The 21,174-nt window shown below is 35.2% G+C and overlaps 1 protein-coding gene across 1 annotated transcript in view; it reads right to left on the bottom strand.

Moving 5' to 3' along the window:
- Positions 1-21,174, bottom strand: part of NEK10 (NIMA related kinase 10) — an 84,370-nt gene that overhangs the window by 24,892 nt on the left and 38,304 nt on the right. Inside the window, exons 24-28 of the mRNA XM_042889176.1 lie at positions 14,512-14,641; positions 13,840-13,910; positions 9,485-9,698; positions 1,437-1,620; positions 1,257-1,343 (exon numbers count right to left, since the gene is read on the bottom strand). Of these exons, the coding sequence (XP_042745110.1) occupies positions 1,257-1,343; positions 1,437-1,620; positions 9,485-9,698; positions 13,840-13,910; positions 14,512-14,641 (686 nt within the window). The remainder of the gene's footprint in view (positions 1-1,256; positions 1,344-1,436; positions 1,621-9,484; positions 9,699-13,839; positions 13,911-14,511; positions 14,642-21,174) is intronic.

The following is a 21,174-nucleotide window of genomic DNA, read 5'->3' as shown; positions in this document are numbered from 1 at the left end:
ATTCATTGTATTAAACAGAACTACAGGTGATCTAAGATCTAAGTGCGACCTAAGTGTCACACTGTGCCTCTCTCTATCTGGTAACCTTATGCTGTTACAGTCTTAGCACAGTAGAGCAACAAAAAAATTCACCAAGAATAATTTGGTAATTAACTCTGGGCTGAGCAGCCATGCAGCCTGCAGAATGTTAGGCTATCTGGTTCAAATTATAAAATGATGTTAATGGATTTTAAGTAGAATTCACTCATAAGCCCTGCAGTAATAGCTAGACAGTTGGATTCATAGCAGTCACATTTCTTCAGTACCTGGGTCAAAATCTGAAGGAGGTCCAGCTAGTAAATGGCACTACAAACAGATTAAGTTATTTTATGGTTTTGAAGCCTGGAACCTCGTACCAATTAAATTTGTTAATCCCTTCACACTTAAAAGGACATTTTAAAGGATCCACAGATTTCGTGTCAGAACTTAATGGTATTAATGGAATTCTTTGATTATTTTTAGTTCTAATATCACTGTTCTTCTAGTATAAAATGTTCTTTAATTTCCACTAACATAATCAGAATCCTACCTCATTTAATAATTAGCTCATGGATTTAATAATTAGGTCATATTTGAGCAAGCAGCCAACAGTGACTACTGATGTCACTTTTTTTTTTCATACTTTGAGTATAATCCAAAATCTATTACTTAACACTTGACATAGGTGACTCCTAACTTTTTATCCTAAATAAAGGCAGAATGAATGCTGTGTTTTGTCACATAACTCCTTCTTAATTCAAATCTAAACATTAAGCATTCCTGCAATAGCATTCAATGAACTTACACAGCTAAATCTTGCCTCTATCAACTTTTTTTTTTACATTCACTAACTGGGCACCCCATTTCTTCATATGCATAGAATTATTGTTATTGAGACAAAAGTTTTCACATTATCTATCTTGTTTCTTATCCACTCCAATTATTTTATGCTTCAAATCTAAAACCAAATTCATTGTCAAGTTTCTCAATAATATTCCGTGTTTCATAGCCATTATTTGAAAATACAAGCATGAATTACATAAAGAAAATGTGATGCAAAATGAATTATACATATATATAGCATGATATAGAGGTACAATTGTTTTAGTTTTCTTTTACTTAGGGCCCGTAACAGCTGGTGACCTTGCAATGAATCATAAAACAACCTAGCATTTTAGAATAAGTGACTATTTTGCTATTAGAAAGCATTCGACCCTCTCATTCTTAAAGTTCCTTACCAAAAGCAGACTCTTTGAAATGACTTGAACTGGAACTACTTGAGTTGTCCAATACATCGAGCTCATCATCTAATTCTGAGAACAAATCTGCAAATAAAAATTAAAGCAAATTGTTTTTAATCCACTTCTGAGCAGTATACTTATATTTCCTATGCTTGTTTTTTTTTTGCTAACAACTACCTTTCTCAGAGTTCTCTAAACTGCTGTTGTCCTCTATCAGGATTTCTTCATATGTTCTCTTTTCGTGTTTTCTACACGTAGAATGACAATTCTCTGCCCGGATGCCAAGGTTTTCTGAAAAATCACTTCGGCAACTCGCTGTTCCAGTGGTGCTTCCTTGAAGTCTCAACTTGTCATAATGGTTCTGACAACAAAGAGCAAAAAGGAAATGTTAGACACTGTTCTTATACAGCACCCATCAGAAAACCTGTAAATGAAAGAGTCATGACTCAAGATAAAGATAGTAGGATCTCATACACAACCTATGGGAAATTAGCTTTATCTTATCTTAATAATAAGCAACTGAGTTCTGGACAACACAAAGCCTGCACAGCAGTCAAGCTGGTAATAAAATACGAAGTGAACTTGATGTGATGGGATGTGACATCACAGCAGAGAGATTCCACAAGGCTGAAAGGACCAAATGCTGGCTGGCATTACCAAAGCACAGCTAAGAAAATCAAAATATGGGATACATGTAGGTCACTCCAAAATATTATCTACTATTTATTTCCATGGAAACCACAAGAAAATGTACAACGTTATTTGACAGAGCAAATTCTCATCTACAAAACACTATTTTTAACACAGTCACCACCATTAACTGTGCATTTTGACCAGCACTGAGCAAGAGCCTGCATGCTGTGCTCATGAAAACCTGCACCAGTGGAGATGAATGTCAATGTCACTGTTATTGTTGAAATGCATCACCCAGCACCTCACTGCTCTCACATCCACTGTTTGGTCTCCAGAAACATTCAGCAAGCATCAGTGGATGTCAGTGGGTGCAATTGTTTCTGCATGGAGAAATTCAATTCTAGCCTTCTGCTTCATCTGCACTTCCATGTCAGACACCAGTTTGTCAAACTGCCCCTCTGCTGCCATCTGTCACACGGCAACAAAATGTTACAGAATATTGGTGGGAAGGCTCGACCTCTACTGCTGTACACCAAGACATGCCTCTGATATCATGGGCCAACATAATAAAACAGGAGGCATTACTTTCAGAGCTGCTCTGCCTGTCACATTTAAGAACTAAGTCTCATCTGTAGCAAAGGGTTCTTTAATGAATATAAAATTCCATTTCTGCAGCTCTCTTTGTTTATAGTTTTTCTGGAAAGAATAGAAATACTTGATCCTTGTTGTTTCTCCTATTTGAATGCAACAAATTTTGAAAGCAGACTGCTTTTATGATCTCTCTATAAATCATTTCAAGTCTTCTCATATTATTGCTGTTGTGTATCAATAAATTCATGTTTCTTCTAGTATTGCCAGCATAGTGTGTGATAAAGAACAAGAGATAAATTATGCAAATCTATCAGGTTACTCTGCCCATGGCAGGGGAGTTGAAACTAGATGATCTTTGAGGTTCTTTCCAACCCAGGCCATTCGGTGATTCTATTATTCTATATCCTGAAATTACCTTACTATTAAAGATAGTCATTTGTTTAACCTGATAGATTTTCATAATTTATCACTTGTTCTTTATCACACTTTGTGCTGACAATACTAAAAGAAGCATATAATACATTTCTAAGTAAGTCTGTTCTTGCTAGGTGTGTAAATAGCAATTTGGACTGTAAGGCAATTTTCTTCCCCAGTCAGTCCAATGAAGCATTTCTACCTTGCTGGAACACAGCAGAAGGCACATCCTGAAAACTACTGTTTCTTATCTGCATCCAAGCCACAGATTGTAAACATATATGACAGAAAAGTTATACTGAACTTGTTAAGTACTTCAAGTGTTTATTAAACTGAAAATGGGTAGTCAGCAAAACTTTTCGGGATCTCTTTTGACCTAGGTCCAAAACTGTCGAGCAAGTCACTGAATTCCAATGACAGTCTAGATGGAATATTGATTGAATGTGCACACAAGCATATCATGTCATATTACAGCACACATACCATATACGGAGTTGCATCAGGGAAGTGACAGATTTTGAAGCCAAATTTGGCATAAAGGAGCAATTGGGGAAAAAAAATAAAACAACACTAATTTTAAAGATGAAAAATGCAAAGATCTATACAGGGAGAAACAGTGTGCACAGGCTTGGAAAAGGACTGGCCAGACAGCATCTCTACATGAAAAGATATGGGGATTTTGATGGATAAGATATAAAGCATAAATCAGCAATACCATGCTGTTATGAAAAACGATCACACTGTGATATGTGAAGAGGAGAATAATCTCTAAGAACTATATAATCTTTCTACTCAGTACCAATAAGGTTCTCAGTAGGAGTAACTGAGTTCAGTTTTGACTAAACTTGAAAAAAAAAAAAAAAAAAAAAAAAATAGAGAGATACCAATGGAGAGATATGAGGATAATCAGACGTCTTAGTAGACACAAATTAGAAAGTCAGACTGATGGAATTTGATTATTTAGCCCAAAGAAAATAAATGACAGAGGAGACATATTTCCACATGATTTCCACTGAGAGAAATCATGCAGCTTAAGCTGTAACAAGTGCAATTTAAGTTAGACTTTAAGATCACCCAACACAAAGGAAGGACTTAACCATCTGAAATCCTGCAAAGAGAAGTGGGCACACTGTGTAATAGGTTTGAATGTGCTCTGTAAATCTAATGTTCTGTGGACTTGCTGAACTTACTGCTCTCAGAACAACTGTATGACAGTTAAGAGTGGATCTGCAAATTTCAGGATCATACATCCCACATATTTATGTCCATCTTATGTACATGCTTATGTCCATCTAATATCTCCCGGAAACAAGACAAAGATAGCAAGTGTCAAGCATACAATGTGAGACTAACATTTTCTTGAGAAAAAAAAAAAGACACAAACTGCAGATACAACATATAGCACAGTGCAGATGTGCTATGGACATGCCAAGGATTTCCAATTACTTCAGGACAGTTCATAGTTTTCCACACATTATCTTTGGATGGAATAAAAGATTGAGACGGATATACAATCACTGACAGTAAAGGCAGTTACTATTCATTCAGTTCTGGTTCCAAACTGTTCCCTAACCCACAGTAGTCTCCTTGGCATGATAGAGACTTTCTATCACTAAACATTTTTATGACTGAAGGGTGAAACACCTGTCAAGAGTGACAGGTAGCTCTAAGGCCTGCAGACTTGTCTCAAATTCCATGATTCTATTGAAGTACTTTGACATATACATTGAAGCTGAATTAAACATATAATATGTTCATCCTTAATGGGAGCGTCCTTAAAAGCAATAACTATTCCTTTTTTCAATGCCTGCTACATAAATTCCAAAACAGCAAGCTGCCAGAACAAAACCAATGGAGTGAAAGGTGGATGAAGAAAAGGCTTGTAGATTGCTAAGCTTCCATGACATCCCTGTGACCTCACCCATGATCAGGCCATATTGCTGCAACATCAATAACCTGTAACATTCTGGGTGATTTAAAGTCAATCCCTCTCTTTGCTTCAACCAATACAAAAACACTCGCTGTGTTCACGCACAGTTGTTTTAAGAAAAATTAAAGTAAAAAGTATGCATTTTCAGAGGATCACCGAAGTTGGAAAAGACCTTCAAGATCGTCAGTCCAATCATCCACCTACCACCAAAGCTTCTCCACTAAACTGTGTCCCTTAGTATAACATCTAAAAGTTTCTTGAACACCTCCAGAGACAGTGACTCAATCACCTCCCTAGGCAGCCTGTTCCAGCACCTGATCAGTCTTTTGGAGTATAAATTGTTCCCAAAATCCAACCTGAATCTCCTTCGGTGCATCTTGAGGCCATTCCCTCTCACTCTATCTCCAGTTTTGCAGGATAAGATGCCAATCTCCACCTCACCTCCTTTCAGGACACACTGATTGACTGAACAAATAAAATAGACAACCAGAGAAAAAGGAAACTAAAATTAACACTGGTCCATTTTTTCTTTCTGTATCTACACTGACAAGAAAAATAGATGAATTCAAACTAAACTGCTAATTAAGTACTACTTTGTAATGCAGGTGGTGATGCTTAGAAACTACCGTTATTATTAGCAGGGTCAAACTGCCAACAGTGCAGAAGTGAACTTGGGTGTGGAGGAAAATGAGTAGATGAAAACGGCTGAATCATTTTGATCTCCTTTGCCTTTCAAATAGCTGTGAGCCTGTCCTCCTTTTTTTAAAGCTGGATAGATTGACTACTGTTTTTCTTATCACGAGAGTTGCTAGTAGGCTGCAGAGTGGTTACAAAGGTATGGATTTGTAAACTACGAGTCTTAACTCTTCCCTTTTGGCCCCACGTCACTGTGAGTGAAGAAACAGACTGGGATAAAGAGAATTGATTCCTGTGGATATAGAAAAATGGGAGAAGTAACATGTTTTGCATTTAGAGGTATTCCTACAAAATACATCACAGTTATTTTCATTGTGGTCTTTCTGATATAAGTGAAATACAAAGAAGTCTCAACTTATCTGTAGAATTTAGATATGCTCTTTGTGTTTCTAAACCAGTCTTGAAAAGACATAATACAGTATTCTAATTATCTACACTTGGATTATGAAGGTAGATTACTCATGCCATGGATGACAGAAAACTGCCTCAGCCATTATCGGCTCTTTAAATTCAAATGTCCTGCTATATTGCTTCTTCCATTATTTCCAGACAATAAACAGACAAACAGTCTGCAAGAGAATAAGGCTGGTTTCTTAGTATGGCCTGGAATCAAGCTGCTGCAAGTAGAATAATCAGTGTATGTTTTTAGGCAGTATTGGCAGTATGTTTTTAGACATCTTAGTCTAGCAGAAATATAAAACCGTGATAGCTGCAAATCTAGGTCTGAAAGGACTGGTGCTTACCTGAAGATAAAAATTCTATCTAGAGGTAAGACTACTCATCTTAGGTCTCTATGCCATGCTGTCTAGCACACTGGATTATGGAAGACCTATCAGTTAAAGTGTGAAACCAGAAAAATTACATAGAAGCTTTTATGTTGCTAATGAGCAGTCTTGTGCATTTGAACCTTAGGACAACGCACTCAACTAATGGTAATCTAAATGGACCAGCTTAGACCAAACACAGTTAATGAGTGATCCCCTGCGCTGGATATGGATGTACTCCAATAGATTGCACTATGTCCAAAACCCCAAAATTGTACATACTTATTCACTGTTAGTATCCCATTGGTGCACAATTCAGAACTTATCTGCATATATGAATTTCTATCTATGGATTTTAAAATAAAAACTGTATCCAAGTGACATTACTAATACAAGTAAAAGTCAGCTTTACTTCCCAAACAAAGAAATATTACAAAATCCTGCTATAGAGAAAAAATGTGACAGACCTTGTGTGCCAGATGCACAAACCAGAACCACAGAAATGGAGAAAAGGAAGCTTCTCCCCAAAAATATGTTAAAAATGGGCAGACTTGATAGACTGGCTGCTGAGAGTAGCAGGAGGAGTAAGTGGTTTTTATTTTCTTATAGTTATATTCTTATATTACAGTTATATTATATATAGTTATATTCTTATATTATAGTTGACAAATTGCTATCACAAAATTTACAGGGCTTTTTTTTTTTTCTCAAAAAAATGCTATCAAAATCATATTTTGTTACTCTTCTACATCTTTAAAAGAAAATATAAAAAACATACTTTTATTATTAGTTATTAGGGTTTAGATTTGGCTTGGATGTCAGGAAACTCAACTTTACCACTAGTCTATTTGATCACCTTGCACAAACTACCTTTTTCCTCTCCACCTTTTCCTACCCAGGGTACAAAAATATAATATTGACTACCTTGAAATGAAAGGTACTATCCAAGAGACAATAACTACCATTACAACTACTGTGTTAGGTTCTTGTACCCCGTGTTATGTCAGCAAATTTTCGCCTTTCAGAACAGAAAACACTAATTATATTAAACACCCTTTATTCTTACAACTGCACCTATTATTACATCAACAACAATGTCTATGGAAGACAATGAAAAATAAAATCATATAAGTGAAAGCTGATAATTATTGTTTATTTTTATAATTATTTTCAAGGATGGATTTTATGCCATATTTGTCAGGCGTGGTGTCTATGCTTCTTCAGCATCATCTGCTGACCAGTCTGTCACACTGCCTATTGATCAGTTTCTATACTGGACTTAAGCTATGTATGAAAGATTCTACACTGGCTTTAAAAGATATATGGTGTATAGTTCCATAAGCAAGGACACAGAGCATGCTCTTTATTTTGGAAACATTCACAATATGACACAATTGGGATGAAAAAGGAGGCAAAAAGTACATTTCAGTAGAGAGAAAACAAAGTATAAGGTAGCTGGCTTCAACAAAGCATTGAACTACATGGCAGAAACACTGAATTCTCTGACACCCTGGAAAAATGACAAATTACCTAGCTATGGACTTGCTGGAGCCTTGACTAAGATTAATTAGGCTGTCCATACCTCACAGTTTTTATTTAAAGATCAGCTGCTTGAAATTCTTCCTAATAAATGAAGTCAGGATATTGTCCTTTTTTGTAAATAAAAATTTTCAGGAATAATTATTCTTTTTATTAGAAATCCTCCAACTTCATAAAGTTTCTCTTCAATGCTGAAAGCAAGGAAATAACTTGGCTCCTTCTAATTCTAAGCTCTGTAACACCCCTAAGATATCTGGAAAAATCCCATCCTGATATACTGTCTTATTTAAAACAACTTACAGCCAGGTCTTCCACTTATCATTAGTGAGCCATACTCTCCCAGTTTCCATGGAGTTCTGGATCTTTCCCAGACTCTCCTGCTGTATCTGTTTCATTTATTATACAAAATAAAGTATCCACTGGAGTGGAAATAAAATTAATGCATTCCTTCCTTAAGAAGACTAGCCATTTTACCCTAGAATACAGAGGGACTTTCCTTCTCTTTTTGTATACAGGTGTATCTTTTTTTTCATTTATTTTGTTATGTATTTATACAAATCTAAGTTCAATATAAAGTTATTAGTCATATCATATTATACAAGTATTTGGATAGATCATTCTTCCCTAAAAGCCACTGGCAACATTTTATTGAAAACAAGGTATAAAACAAACAAAAATTTTGTACTTTTAATAACAATTTCTACAGTCTCAATCAGACATGAAGAAAACATATTGAAAAAAATCCATGAGTGCAGGACAATGTGTTCCTGAAAAACTCTTTACTACACAGAGGTTTTTCAGTGCAAACTTCTGGCCCATGATCAAAGGAGTCAGTGTTTCTAACAGTGATACAACAGTTGGACAGACAAGAGCAGTGGTGTAAATTATAATTTTACTTTATAACTGCTCTTAACAATAATTATCACAGTGAGGTTTTACCACACAAATAAATTGTGCTTGTACTTTTTAAGTAAATTCTCCAGGATCACATAGAAGTTTGGTTCATCATGTAAAATACTGATTTACTTCATGATGAGTGCTTAAAACAGCCTGTAGCAAATAAAAGAACATTAAGAGGTGTACTCACAGAAGTGTATCAGACAGTAAGAAATTATTAACAAATACCAGCATCAATGCTCTTTAAATCTGTAATTTAAAATCATGTGTGTATTTTCCATTTTTTAGATTCCATTATTTCAGAATCATACCCAAAATTATCAATGTTCCACTGTAGTGAAATCTCATTCACAAGTGCAATTAAATATTTATTAGTAATTAAATATTAGTTACTATTTATTAGTAGTTAAATACTGTCAGATTCTATCAAATCAGGAAGCACCTCCATAATAATTTCTAATTCTATTTTCATTTTCCTATTGAAATGAAAGCACTTTTTAAGGTACTGTTATTTTTGCTGTATGAGGATGCCCACAAAAAAAAAAAAAAAAAAAAAAAAAAAAAAAAAAAAAAACAATGAATGAATATCTAGGTGAAAATAAATTAAAAATCCAGAATGTAAAATGTTTTAAGAGAATTGGTCTTTTCAGTTTTGTTTATTTTTTCTGCCTCCTTTTTTTTTTTTTCTTTTTTTTTTACCTTATTTTCTTAGATATGGCAAACAGTGATAAACAAAAATAAAGCTTAATGCACGTACTTACTTGTGGTAAAATAGAAAGCTGATGTTGACAGGCTGCTGCATTTCGGTTTGCTTCCGTGAAGTACCTCTGGGTTCGTCTTCTCTCCCGATCCAGTTTCTTCTCCAACATGAGATGGGAGGTAGATAAAACATCCAAATATTTCATCATCTCATCAGACAGCAGCGAACTGACCTCCACTATGTCTGGACGTTTCTCTGCATCAGGGGTCAAGCACCTATAAAAAGAAACATTCTCTAATGAAAGCTAATTACTTCCTTCTAAAAACTTTGCTACCACTGCATTCCTCCATTGATAATTATCAAACCATGGCAGCCAGCACTTGGGACAAAACAGAAATTTAGCAAGGGAACAATTTTTATTTCTTACGCTCTCAAAAATTAAAAATGGATGCACTTCAGAAAGGCATAAATAATTTTACACAAAAAGACTGAAGAGAGAACATCTGCTAGCTTATAAAAATGTTATTTCAGAAGTCTTCATAGTGAGAAATTTATCAAGCAGTATTTTCCCATTTGAGGTTGCAACATATACAGCAAGATAACAGAGATGTAGAAGTTGTCACAACAGACAGCACAGCAGGGACACACAGGGGCCCAGAAGCTCTGCTCAAGCCTATAGGGGACAGTTCGACACAGAAGCTTTGGTGTTGATACACCAAAGGCCATTGTAGAAAGACTACCAAGACTCATCTGACCCTTGGCTCATTACCCCCTTTCTGCTCATCCATACAGACGCCAATTTATCCCTAGGGCTAATTCTGAAAATACCAAATGTGACTTCAGAGCACTGGGATAGAAGAGAGAAGGACAGGGAGCTGAAGTGGCGATCCTCAATTCTTTCAATGAGGGGAAAAATGTCGAGTCAGGGAGGAAGCAGCCTGCCGGTCAACAGCTGGCTTGGTATAGTCAAGAGCTTATGGGCAGGAATTACAGGAACAGACAAACATTATTTTAAATACTTGCTGTATTTATGACACAAAAGACAAATATGTGACTGGGAACAGCTGGAATGGATTTATTGTGTTCCAGTCACATCTGACTAGTGTGACTGCTCTCCATGATGAGAGATAGCTGCTCTGTAGACAGCGGGAGAGCAGTATACGCTGTGGATACCTTTACTGCAGCAAAGTCTTTGACGTGATATTCCACAGTATCCACAGGATTATAGGTTAGGTAAATAACTGCCTGAAATTATTGGCTCAAAGAGGTGTTATCAGAAGTGCAAAGTCCAGGTGATGGCTGAAAGTAGCATTCTTCAGGGACTGGGTACTGTTTAACATCTTTATTAATAGCCTATGCAACTGAATGAATTCTCAAAAAGCTTATGAAAACTAAATTGCTGGGAGCAGTTGATACAGAGAGAGATAATAAACCTTGATCAGTGAGACCTGAGCAAGATACACAGAGCTGACTGCTATTTATTTAACGGGATAGCATAGAAGCTAAATGAATGAATTCTCAAAGCGGATAGGGAAAGAGGTAATATACACAAGCAGCAAAACAGGAAAGTCCAACTATATATGAGGATGTATTAATACTTCTAATCTAAAAGGTGAACAAGAACTGGAAGAGGATCTAGGAAGGTTGTAGGATCTCCATCTTTCAAGACATTCAAAGCATTGACTTACTTAGAGAAGGCTTGAAAGCTGATAGACACACTTCTTCATGTACTATAAACTGTCTTAAATCTAATAAATCTGGTGATCTGATAATTTTCTATTATTTGCATGTAGAGTAATAGTTACCAATTAGCATACATTGACCCAACACTCCTTCTTAAAGAAAGTATCACAGAATGATTGTATTATTTCTAAAATATTACTTTCTAAAAAAAAAAAAAAAGAACGCTCTTAAAATGGTTTAATCCAGTAAAATTGGATCTTAATATTGACCATAATACTGAGTAATGACACTACTGAATGCAATTTTTCAGTTATAAAATGAAGTTTTCAATGTTTTCTAATCCTTATAACTTTTTTAAAAAAACGTATTCCTTTTATCTTTCACAGGTATTGTGTTAAAGTTACTCAGAAATTAACTTCTTCATTTCTGATAATGTTTTCTCATCTGTACTATCAGTAAGAATTCCCTATTACTGAATTTCTCTCATGTTCTCTATTCTATCTAAATATCTCACAAAAATAAACTAATAGCTAAACATAATATCTCATTTAAGGATTAATCCATAGTAAGAGAATAAACAAACTTTTCATGCTACCCACTGCTTTTTAGAAAAGCTGGAAAATGCTTACATTACAGGAGAAAAATAATGTTAATTTTACATGCAGATACCTATTTAATCATCTATTTAAACCAGCTAATCTTAGTAAATAATTAATATATCAGCCAATCTCATAATTATATGGGACTTAGAGTAGGCCTACTTAATACATGTCTGTATCTATAATTATAAAGAGTAAATCAATAGCTGACCTTCAAAACAATCTTTAAAAATTTCCACTATAGAGTTTCTTGTCATCATCAACAATGAAAAGGAGAAGATAGAGGGACCAGATTCTCACATACATATCAATACTGATATGTATTTTGACTTGAAGGCTGGAACCATTTGGGAGTACTACTTTATTCTTAAATGGTGACTAATTAATTAGTAAACCCAGTTATTCCAAATACAAATACTTGTAAATATTCAAAACATTTAATGACCTTTTAAATCTTAGTTCTATTCTATTAGTTCCTATCCTCTTTGTTTTTCTTCATCCTCAGGGTTCTTAAACAATAGAAATCTTTTTGTGCAAAAAATATAATACAAAAACGTTACATTCCTTGCACTATAAAGTGCTTTTGAGAAGTGGAATTCAACACCTGACTGAAAAAGAAAGCTATTAAAGCTATTTTTGGAGTTTTTCTAAAATGGGCACTCAAGGGAGCTAAATGTTTTAGTTTACCAACTCACTTTCTATACTCACACAGTGTGCCTCATACACTTATTACATTAACACCAGGAACATGTAATTGTAACTAAACGAAATATGTGATGAATGAGTGAAACAAATACAGGTTCTTCTTTTCCTCCACTACTATGTTCTGTCTTCATTAACAGAATTAGAAGGTAGCAGGAAATGTACTACTATCAGTCACAAAACTATGAATGTCATCATATAGTGATCTACAGCTGTACTTGAACATTACTTAAAATGCTGTAATTCCATGTAAAAAAAATAATCTGATGTATAGTGGATTAACTAGAGCACTAGCATATTAAAATTCAGTACTGAGTCTAGCCTGCTGTATGTGATGTCCCCCAGAGGCCCATAATGGGACCAGTGCTCTTCAATATCTTTGTCAATGGCCTGGACAGTGGGATTGAGTGCAGTCTTAGCAAGTTTGCTGACAATGCTAAGGTGAATGGTGCACTTGATATAAAAAAAAAATGAAAGGATGCCATCCAAAGGGACCTGAATAGGCGTGAAAAGTGGGCCCTTGTGAACTGAATGAAATTAAGCAAGTAGACTGGGAGAAGAACACCTTGAGAGCAGTGCTGTGGAGATAGACTTGAAGGTCCTGATAAGCAAAGAGTTGGACCTAAGCCATCAGTGTGCACCTGCAACCAAGAAGGCCAGCAGTATCCTGAGATGCCTCAATAGAAGGTTGGCAAGCAGGGCAAGGGAGCTGGTTGTCCCCCTCTACTCTGTCCTTGTGAAGCCCCATCTGGAGTACTGTGTCCAGGTCTGGGGACCCAAGACAAGAAAGATGTGAAGCTGCTGGAGCTGGTCCAGAGGAAGGTGATCAGAAGACTGGAGCATCTCCCTTATGAGGAAAGGTTGAGGGAGTTGAGCTTGTTCAGCCTGGAGAAGAGAAGGCTCTGGAGAAACACTGCTTTCAGTACTTGAAGGGAGTTTATAAGCAGGAGGGAGATCTACTTTTTACACAGGCAGACCATGACAAGACAAGGGGGACCAAACTTTAAAATAAAATAGGTTAGATTTAGGTTAGATAGTAGGAAAAAAGCCTTCACTCATAGGCTGGTGAAGCCCTGGCACAGGCTGCCCAAGTGGCTGTGGATGCCCCATCCCTGGAGATGTTCAAGGCCAGGATGGATAGGGCCTTGGGCAGCCTGTTTCAGTAGATCTCAGCCCTGTCCATGGCAGGGGGGTTGGAATTGAATGATTTTAAGATCTGTTCCGACCCAAGCCATTCTATGATTCTCTGAAATGCACTGTCTTACACTGTCATGCAGTTGTTAGATTCACCTATACTGAATATGTTACTAGCATACTACTTTAAATCAGTAGACATTTCATATTCAGAGACAAATACTAGCAGTTGCTGAAGTCAGCCAAAAAAATAATACAAATAAAACAAATATTGCAGCAAGAACAAAACAAGATTTACCTCTTAATGGTAAATGATACTTTTTCAGAGTACAGTCCGTCTGGCACAGGTTCATACACAGCCCCTACTATCTGTAAAATAAAATACCTATTGTTAATTGAAAAAAATTCAATGTTTTATTTAGAAATTTCATATGATACATACTTCTTGGAACAATTTGATGAGTAGGCATTACATCATCAACTTTAACTTGCAAAATAACTTAGAACACATCTTCTAATGCAAAATATCACTTCTAATCAGGTATCCACATTAATGTACATAGCCACTGTAGATCAGGGGACTGTAATATCTGAGTAAGGGAAACAGTTACAAAAAACAATGATTTCTTCTTTTATTTTTAATCATATCCAAATGTCCACACAACTCTACAGGGTAATACACAACCCTATAGAAAACGCGATATTATAGTGATAAGAATTTTTATATCTAAAAATCCTATTACATAATGCAGCAATAAAAATATATCAGTCTGAGAAGTACTTATATTTACAAGCAATTTTTGCAAGTAGAATGGAAAAACCGTAACTGATACTGTGAAGAATGCTCCTGCTCATTCACACATCAGAGCAGAAAGCATTTTGTGCTTCTACAGCCTTAAACACAAATTTTCACGGACCTTGTGATCACATGTAGGAATAATGGGTGAGTTGATCTGGCAAATCGGAATACCTTAGTTGCCAAGGAGAGCATATTTGTGCTGTAAAACGGTGGGTTCAGAGTTGCCATCTGATAAAGGATACATCCTGCAGCCCAGACATCAGCTTTCTCTCCATATGGCTCACTCTTTACAACTTCAGGGCTAAGTGAAAAGCAGTGCAAACCATAAGTATTTAATTAATAGTTTTCATTGAGCATTAGCCTCAAGTAAAAAATAAAAATAAAAAATCACTAGTCACTGCAATATATCTCCAGAGCTTATACAGTTACTTTCAAAAGGTTGCATTTCCTTTACTAGTCGAATTCTTTAAGTGGAAATACAAAATTATAATTGGAGTTAAGAGGTACTGCGCAAATTCAGTTACTGATGCAGACTGGATATGGTGCTAGAAGGTGTGCTGCCAGTTTGTTCAAAACAAATGAAAAAAATAAATTTTAAACAAATTAGCTGACATTTCTTAGATAAATTGTTATGTGGAAATGATATTAAGTGATCTTAATAGAACATAAATTCAGAATGGAGGTCACTGTGGGGAAGTGATGTAGTCTGACAGGTCAGACATTTTTGATGAAATTCATCAGGCAAGATAAAGATTCCTGTGTGAAAGTCATTAGGTACTTCCCTTTAATTTTGCTGCTGCTATTGTAGAACCATGGAGATGAATAAAGGGTATTGAACATGATGTTAAAACATAACACGTTCTCTAGAGTTGGACTGTCATTACTCCTCACTGTGATACCAGTTCTTCAGAAGGCCTTGAAGAACTTTCATTTTGATACATTAAATATGTCCATTAGAGTGAGGATTGATGTGGCAATTTAACATACAGATGGTGATAGTGTGGTTTTGCATAGCAGTCACTGAAATAATATGTTGAAGACAGAAGGCCATAGGGACACACAGAAGCAACCATGACCTGCTCAGCGGAATCTTGTATTAATGTATGAGGCAGAACCTAGTTTGACTGTCAGAGTAAACATCAGCCCATTGGGGTGGTGGCTAGCAAAAACACATTTATTGCTACCATGATTTGGAAGTTACAGAAAAAAATACAGTGCTGATAGGTTTATGAAGGTTGTAGTTTTAACATGGTTCCACAAGAACACATAATTGATTGAAATTATTGAAAATATGTGGTCTGTTTGTTCATGCTGAAAGATTTCCTATTCTAAATACCTATCTAATCCTTTCTTCTTTTCTTTTCTTTTCTTTTCTTTTCTTTTCTTTTCTTTTCTTTTCTTTTCTTTTCTTTTCTTTTCTTTTCTTTTCTTTTCTTTTCTTTTCTTTTCTTTTCTTTTTTTTTTAATCAAGAGGAGGACTTCCAGAGGAATACTACTTGGTCATTTCTTCCAGAACAAAAGTCTGATATTTAGCACGTGAAGATGGCCAGCACCTTAATGTACATACAGTCTCATAGAAATACTTAAGAAAAATGCAAATGACTGAAGTGAAAGTTACATAATGTGACCACAAAAGTGATACAGAGGTTCTAAAATCCTAAATGTATATGATACTATGCTTTCATAGCTAATGAATTCAATACTTTAGAATTTTAAATAGAAATTTCGAATATTATTTATTTACTTCTAAGAGATGAAGTGGTGAAATTCCTCACCATGTTCTAAAGGCAAACCTCACCATCTGCTAGTTAGAAACGTGGGTGAGGTACAGTACTTGTTGACTAGTAAAACAGTTTTGCAGTCAAGCTGCACCATTTGGATCTATACTATTGAGTGATGTCAAACAGAAAGATCCCTGTTTTGTTCCTGTGTTCAGCTGCCCACTAACAGGAGGATGGTGGGAACACATACAGTTTATCTAATTCAGGTGACAACTGTGTATAAACTCTTACTGTCTGGTCAAGACCAGAAAGAACGAGTAGAACCAGACTGACATTTATTCCATAAAAATTCTATAAAAGTCTCTCTTAGTAAAAAGTACAAAATAATGATTTAAGGGAGTGACATTGGTATGGTCTCTGGTTTACTTGTAAAAGCGGGTCTTTGATTCTTAGATTAAGAGATCTGGATTGGATGAAATAGAACAGTGGCACTAATTAAATTTCTAGCAAACAGATGTCCACATCATAAAATGCATTCAGTGTAAAAATAAAATACTTAAATGGAGAAACTCTGAGAGCTGATAAAAAATTACCACTGCTTCAGAGGCTGATGATACTGCTGCAAAGCAGCAGTGCAAATGCTATACTCTATGATACCCACAGTGTCCGATATTAAGAGAGGCAGCAGGTACTTTAAAAATTAGTCACTTTGTGCTTGCAATTAACTTATTCATAATATTCACTGCAGTTTTCTTCTAACTTTACACATCACTGCTCATTTCCAGATTGTATATTCATGCCAAGGAGCTTACTTTTGCTGCATTGTTATCAAGGAGAGTCCTTCGCTGAATGAATGTCCACAGCAAAAGCAAGGCTAAATTCTTCTCAATCAGAGACACAGAAATACATCCGCAGAATAATTCTCTAAATTCTCAGTATCCTTGAATAGACTGATCTATAATTGCTTCTCAGAAAGCTCACTCCTGCTCATCATATCCACATATAATGACAGTCTACACAAACAGCCTGAAAATGAGTCTTGAACTTGATTATGTCATCAATTAATCCAAAGAGTTATCTGTTTAATCTTCTGAATTATTTTTGCAAAATTAAAGACCTAATTTAGAAGCTAATTTAATATTTTTTATTAGGGTAAAAAGCAAATAAAAATTAAATCTTATCAATATTGGTTCTATTTATAAAGCAGAACCATTTCAGCAAATCATCTCTATATAGCCTCGGAGACGTTTTTATAATCAAACTTGCTTTTATAACTTTAGCCACTGATGCTATTTTGTGATATTTACTGAAAAATACTTAGAACTTCACAAGCAGATTCCGGATTCTCTACACTAACACTATCACATATCTACATGAAATATGACTGTTCTCACAGGATAAGCTCATGATCACATTAGTTTTTACTGGATAGATGTTCCAGTATGAAGGAAGAAGTCCTGAATTTGGAGAGGAAGGAAGGAAGGAACTGAAAGAATTACTTTTTCAAAACAGCATTGATTTTCTAGAGCTTCTAAAGCTTCTAAGAAATGTTTTCAATACTATCAGGCTGACTTAACATGAGACACAACTGATGAAGATTTCCCATGCTGCAGAGAACTTCAATAAGCCAATTTTGAATTGTTTTGGTACAGTGCTCACTGCTCAGTCTAACAGTGTTTCTGACAGATGTAAATACAGGTCGGTTTGTATTTGACTCTGTAATACGAGGCATACCTTCAAATAAGACATGATTTCTACTAGACAGTTATGGATTAATTAAAGAGTGAATCCTCCCAGAAAGGAGATTACGATATTATAAAAAAAAGGTCAAAGAAATAAAAGCAAATACAACTGCAGAAGATTTTAAGAATGAATGATAATTATTGCTTTTATCATAATAACTCTTTCAATTCATCCTGTACACTCTGATAGACATTTCTGCAGCTACTGGTGGTACTACAAATACTCACAGGCACCATATGTGGTTCAGGAAGCTACCCAAGCCATATATAGTTGGAGGCAAGAAGAGTACAAAATATGGTTATCCCATTCTTCTTTCCCTATGGAGATATACAAACTGGCACTGATGGAAATGGGACAAGAGGAGAGATGACAGACAAGATTGCTTTACTTTTTTTTTTTTTTTTTTATCACATATAATGAAAAAATATAGCTTCTATTAGCTTCAGATATTGAGATCTCTTTATTAAGGTAAGATCTATACAATAATACTTGCTTGTAGTGGATTGCCCTTTTAGTTGTTGTTAGTTGCTGGTAGAACTCATTACAGCAAAATAGAAGAAGGAACTTAAATTTAAGTTCACGTGAAAGATTCTGCTTTTCACTAAACTACTGCAGAATGCTTTGTGAGTATTGGAGAGTAGTATGAAAAGAACATAGCTTCTCTATAATCAGTCCTCTGAATCACAGAACAGTAGGTGGTGAGGGAGAAAAGCAACTCATCCTAGCTTCCCAAAGATGAAAAATGAAAAAGTTGATTGTAATAATCTTTTCTCTGGATGTTTTGCTGTAAGCTATAGGTCACACTTAGTACGTATGGTAGGTTCATAATTACTAGAATAGCAACAAAAGAAGGAACAGGAGCCATACAACTGACAATTCAAAAAAGAGATTCTGTGAAAACTGTTAAAAGCTATTTGCTTTTCTCACCTACAAGAAGCAGCCTTTTGGAGGTAGTCTATTCTGTCTGTCCCCGGAGTGACAAAGCTGGAACAGCATTTTCAGTCTCTAGTTTTTTTTTTTTTTTTGCCTTCACAGCTCTCTATTTTGAAATTTATTGCCAAAGAATTCTATAGTAATTTCTTGCATTATCTACCAACTTGCATTTTTATTTTTCTCATTAGAAATTCTTAAGTAATTATATTTGTAAACTATTATACACAGCTATTACACGTATGCTTTTTCCTCATAAAACACACTCCTTCAAACATCCTAAGCCTCTTTGACTATAGAAAATTAATCATTTCCACCAATATTTAAAATGTACAGGGGCAGGGATGAAATTTGCTATCTTTGGTTTGCCATTTTACAGTGTAATAAATCCTTCTGCCACCAGATGGTGAATGTAATTTCAAAATGGGTGAAGTCAGCTAGGAGAGATAACTTTCGCATGTATTATCGCTCCCCTTAGTATAATCTCAATAGTTTCATTTTCTAGAGCAAGCATTACCTTTCTTTATTAAGAAAGTTAGTTTACTAATTATTAATTATTTGCAGTCAAGTAAGCTCTCTAATTTGGTCTGTCAATGTGTATTTACACGTTTGTGTTGACCTAGGAGTGGCATAGCTGATTTTATTTTTCCAGTTATTTTTTAACTTGAATAATTTCACTGCAGCAATTTGTATCACAGTCTTAAAAACAACTGAAGCTGACAGGCCCCATTTTTTTTGTTGTTTTTTTTTGTAGGGAGGGGACATAATAAACAACTGCCGTAATAGAAATAAAAATAGCTTCTACTGAAACAACTGCCAGGTTTAGCCTTAGTTTATAATGTTCAGTTGAAACTTTTTTTTTATCCTTTTCTAAGTAAGAAAAGAATAGTTAATCAAAATATAACTAAACGAATAAAATATGTATAAACCTTCAGAATATTTCTTCTGAGCACAAAATCTATATAAAAATCTGCTGAACAGAGCAGAAGACTTTTACATTGAGGGCTTCTGTGTTCTTCTTCAAAAGTAGACTAGGGAGGTACATACTTGTGTTCTACCATCTTTGTACTTGTCCTACAAGAGCATGCATATCTGACAGTGAAAGATTCATGTATTTACTTGATAGAATATTTTACCTTTTCCTAGCAACTTTATATTTTCACTGCTTTTACACATATAAACCTTCACTGCCAGTAAAAGCGAGTTCTTTCTGAATCTCACAGAGCAGTAGCAAATAAACACTTCATTGCTTAAGCACTTATTTTTAAAGTATCTTTAAAATGGAAAGATAAATCTCACTGATGTTCACTGTTTCTGTTGCCTCATGCTGTCTAAACTGAATTAAATCTCTACATGTACAAACACTTCTTGTTTTATATATAGAGATGTGTGTGTGTATATTTGTACATATCTATACAGGAACAGCTCTGAAAGTATTGCCTCCCATTTTATTATATTGGCCCACAACATCAGAGGCAGGTAGTGATGGTAGAGCTGTAGAGGTTGAGCATTCCCACCAGTATCTGTTACATATTGTTGCCAGATGGCAACAGAGGGGCAGTCTGACAGAATGGTGTCTGACATGGAAGTGCAGAGGATGCAAAGAGGTGTAACTGAATTCCTCCACATTGAAACAATTTAACCCACTGACATTTTTCAATACTTGCTGAATGTTTCTGGAAACCAAACAGAGGATGTGAGCACAATGAGGTAAAGGGTGATGCATTTCAGCAGTGGCAACAGTGATGTGAAAGATAAGACATGTTCTGGATGGCCATGCACAGCTGTCACTCCACAAAACAAAGAGCATCTCAGACTACTCATCTGTGCAAATTGGTTAATAGTGGTAACAATGTTGAAAAATAGTGTTCTGTAGCTGAGAATTTGCTCTATCAAGTAGTGTTATTGTTTTCGTACCCGTTGTAGTTTCCATGGAAAGAAATAGGAGGCATTACTTTCCGAGCGATCTATGTATATTTTCATCTATGTACATATGAACACACACATATAAAGATATATATATATATTTATATATTTATATATATATATATATATATATATATATATACTTCTACATAAAAACAAATTCTGGGCTGCTAGAATTTTCCAGCCAGAATAGTATTCTGTGCATATTGTATTTCATAAATCTAGTAGGGAAATGATTGCAGTACCATTTACCTACCTTGGGAAAAAAAAAAAAAAAAAAACAGTGCAAAGACCAGGTTATCAATATTTAAGAACCTTTTACAAACTGACCAGAAGTATTGAAGCTCTACATAAAAGCCCATGAAACTGTACCCAGCTGAGGGGTTTCTATTAGCTTTTTAAAAGTTGAAGTGTATTGGTCATCTTATTTCCTCTCATCAGGGTACACAATACAATGTGTGGATACATTGGCAAAATATTTTTTAATGATCCAATTAAGTCTGAATTTGATCTT

This window comes from Lagopus leucura, unplaced genomic scaffold, assembly GCF_019238085.1.
Source record: "Lagopus leucura isolate 7727_CA_CO unplaced genomic scaffold, USGS_WTPT01 Super-Scaffold_100157, whole genome shotgun sequence".
NCBI lineage: Eukaryota > Metazoa > Chordata > Aves > Galliformes > Phasianidae > Lagopus > Lagopus leucura.
The sequence above is the reverse complement of the archived record's forward strand: the minus strand, read 5'-3'. Positions and strand labels throughout refer to the sequence as shown.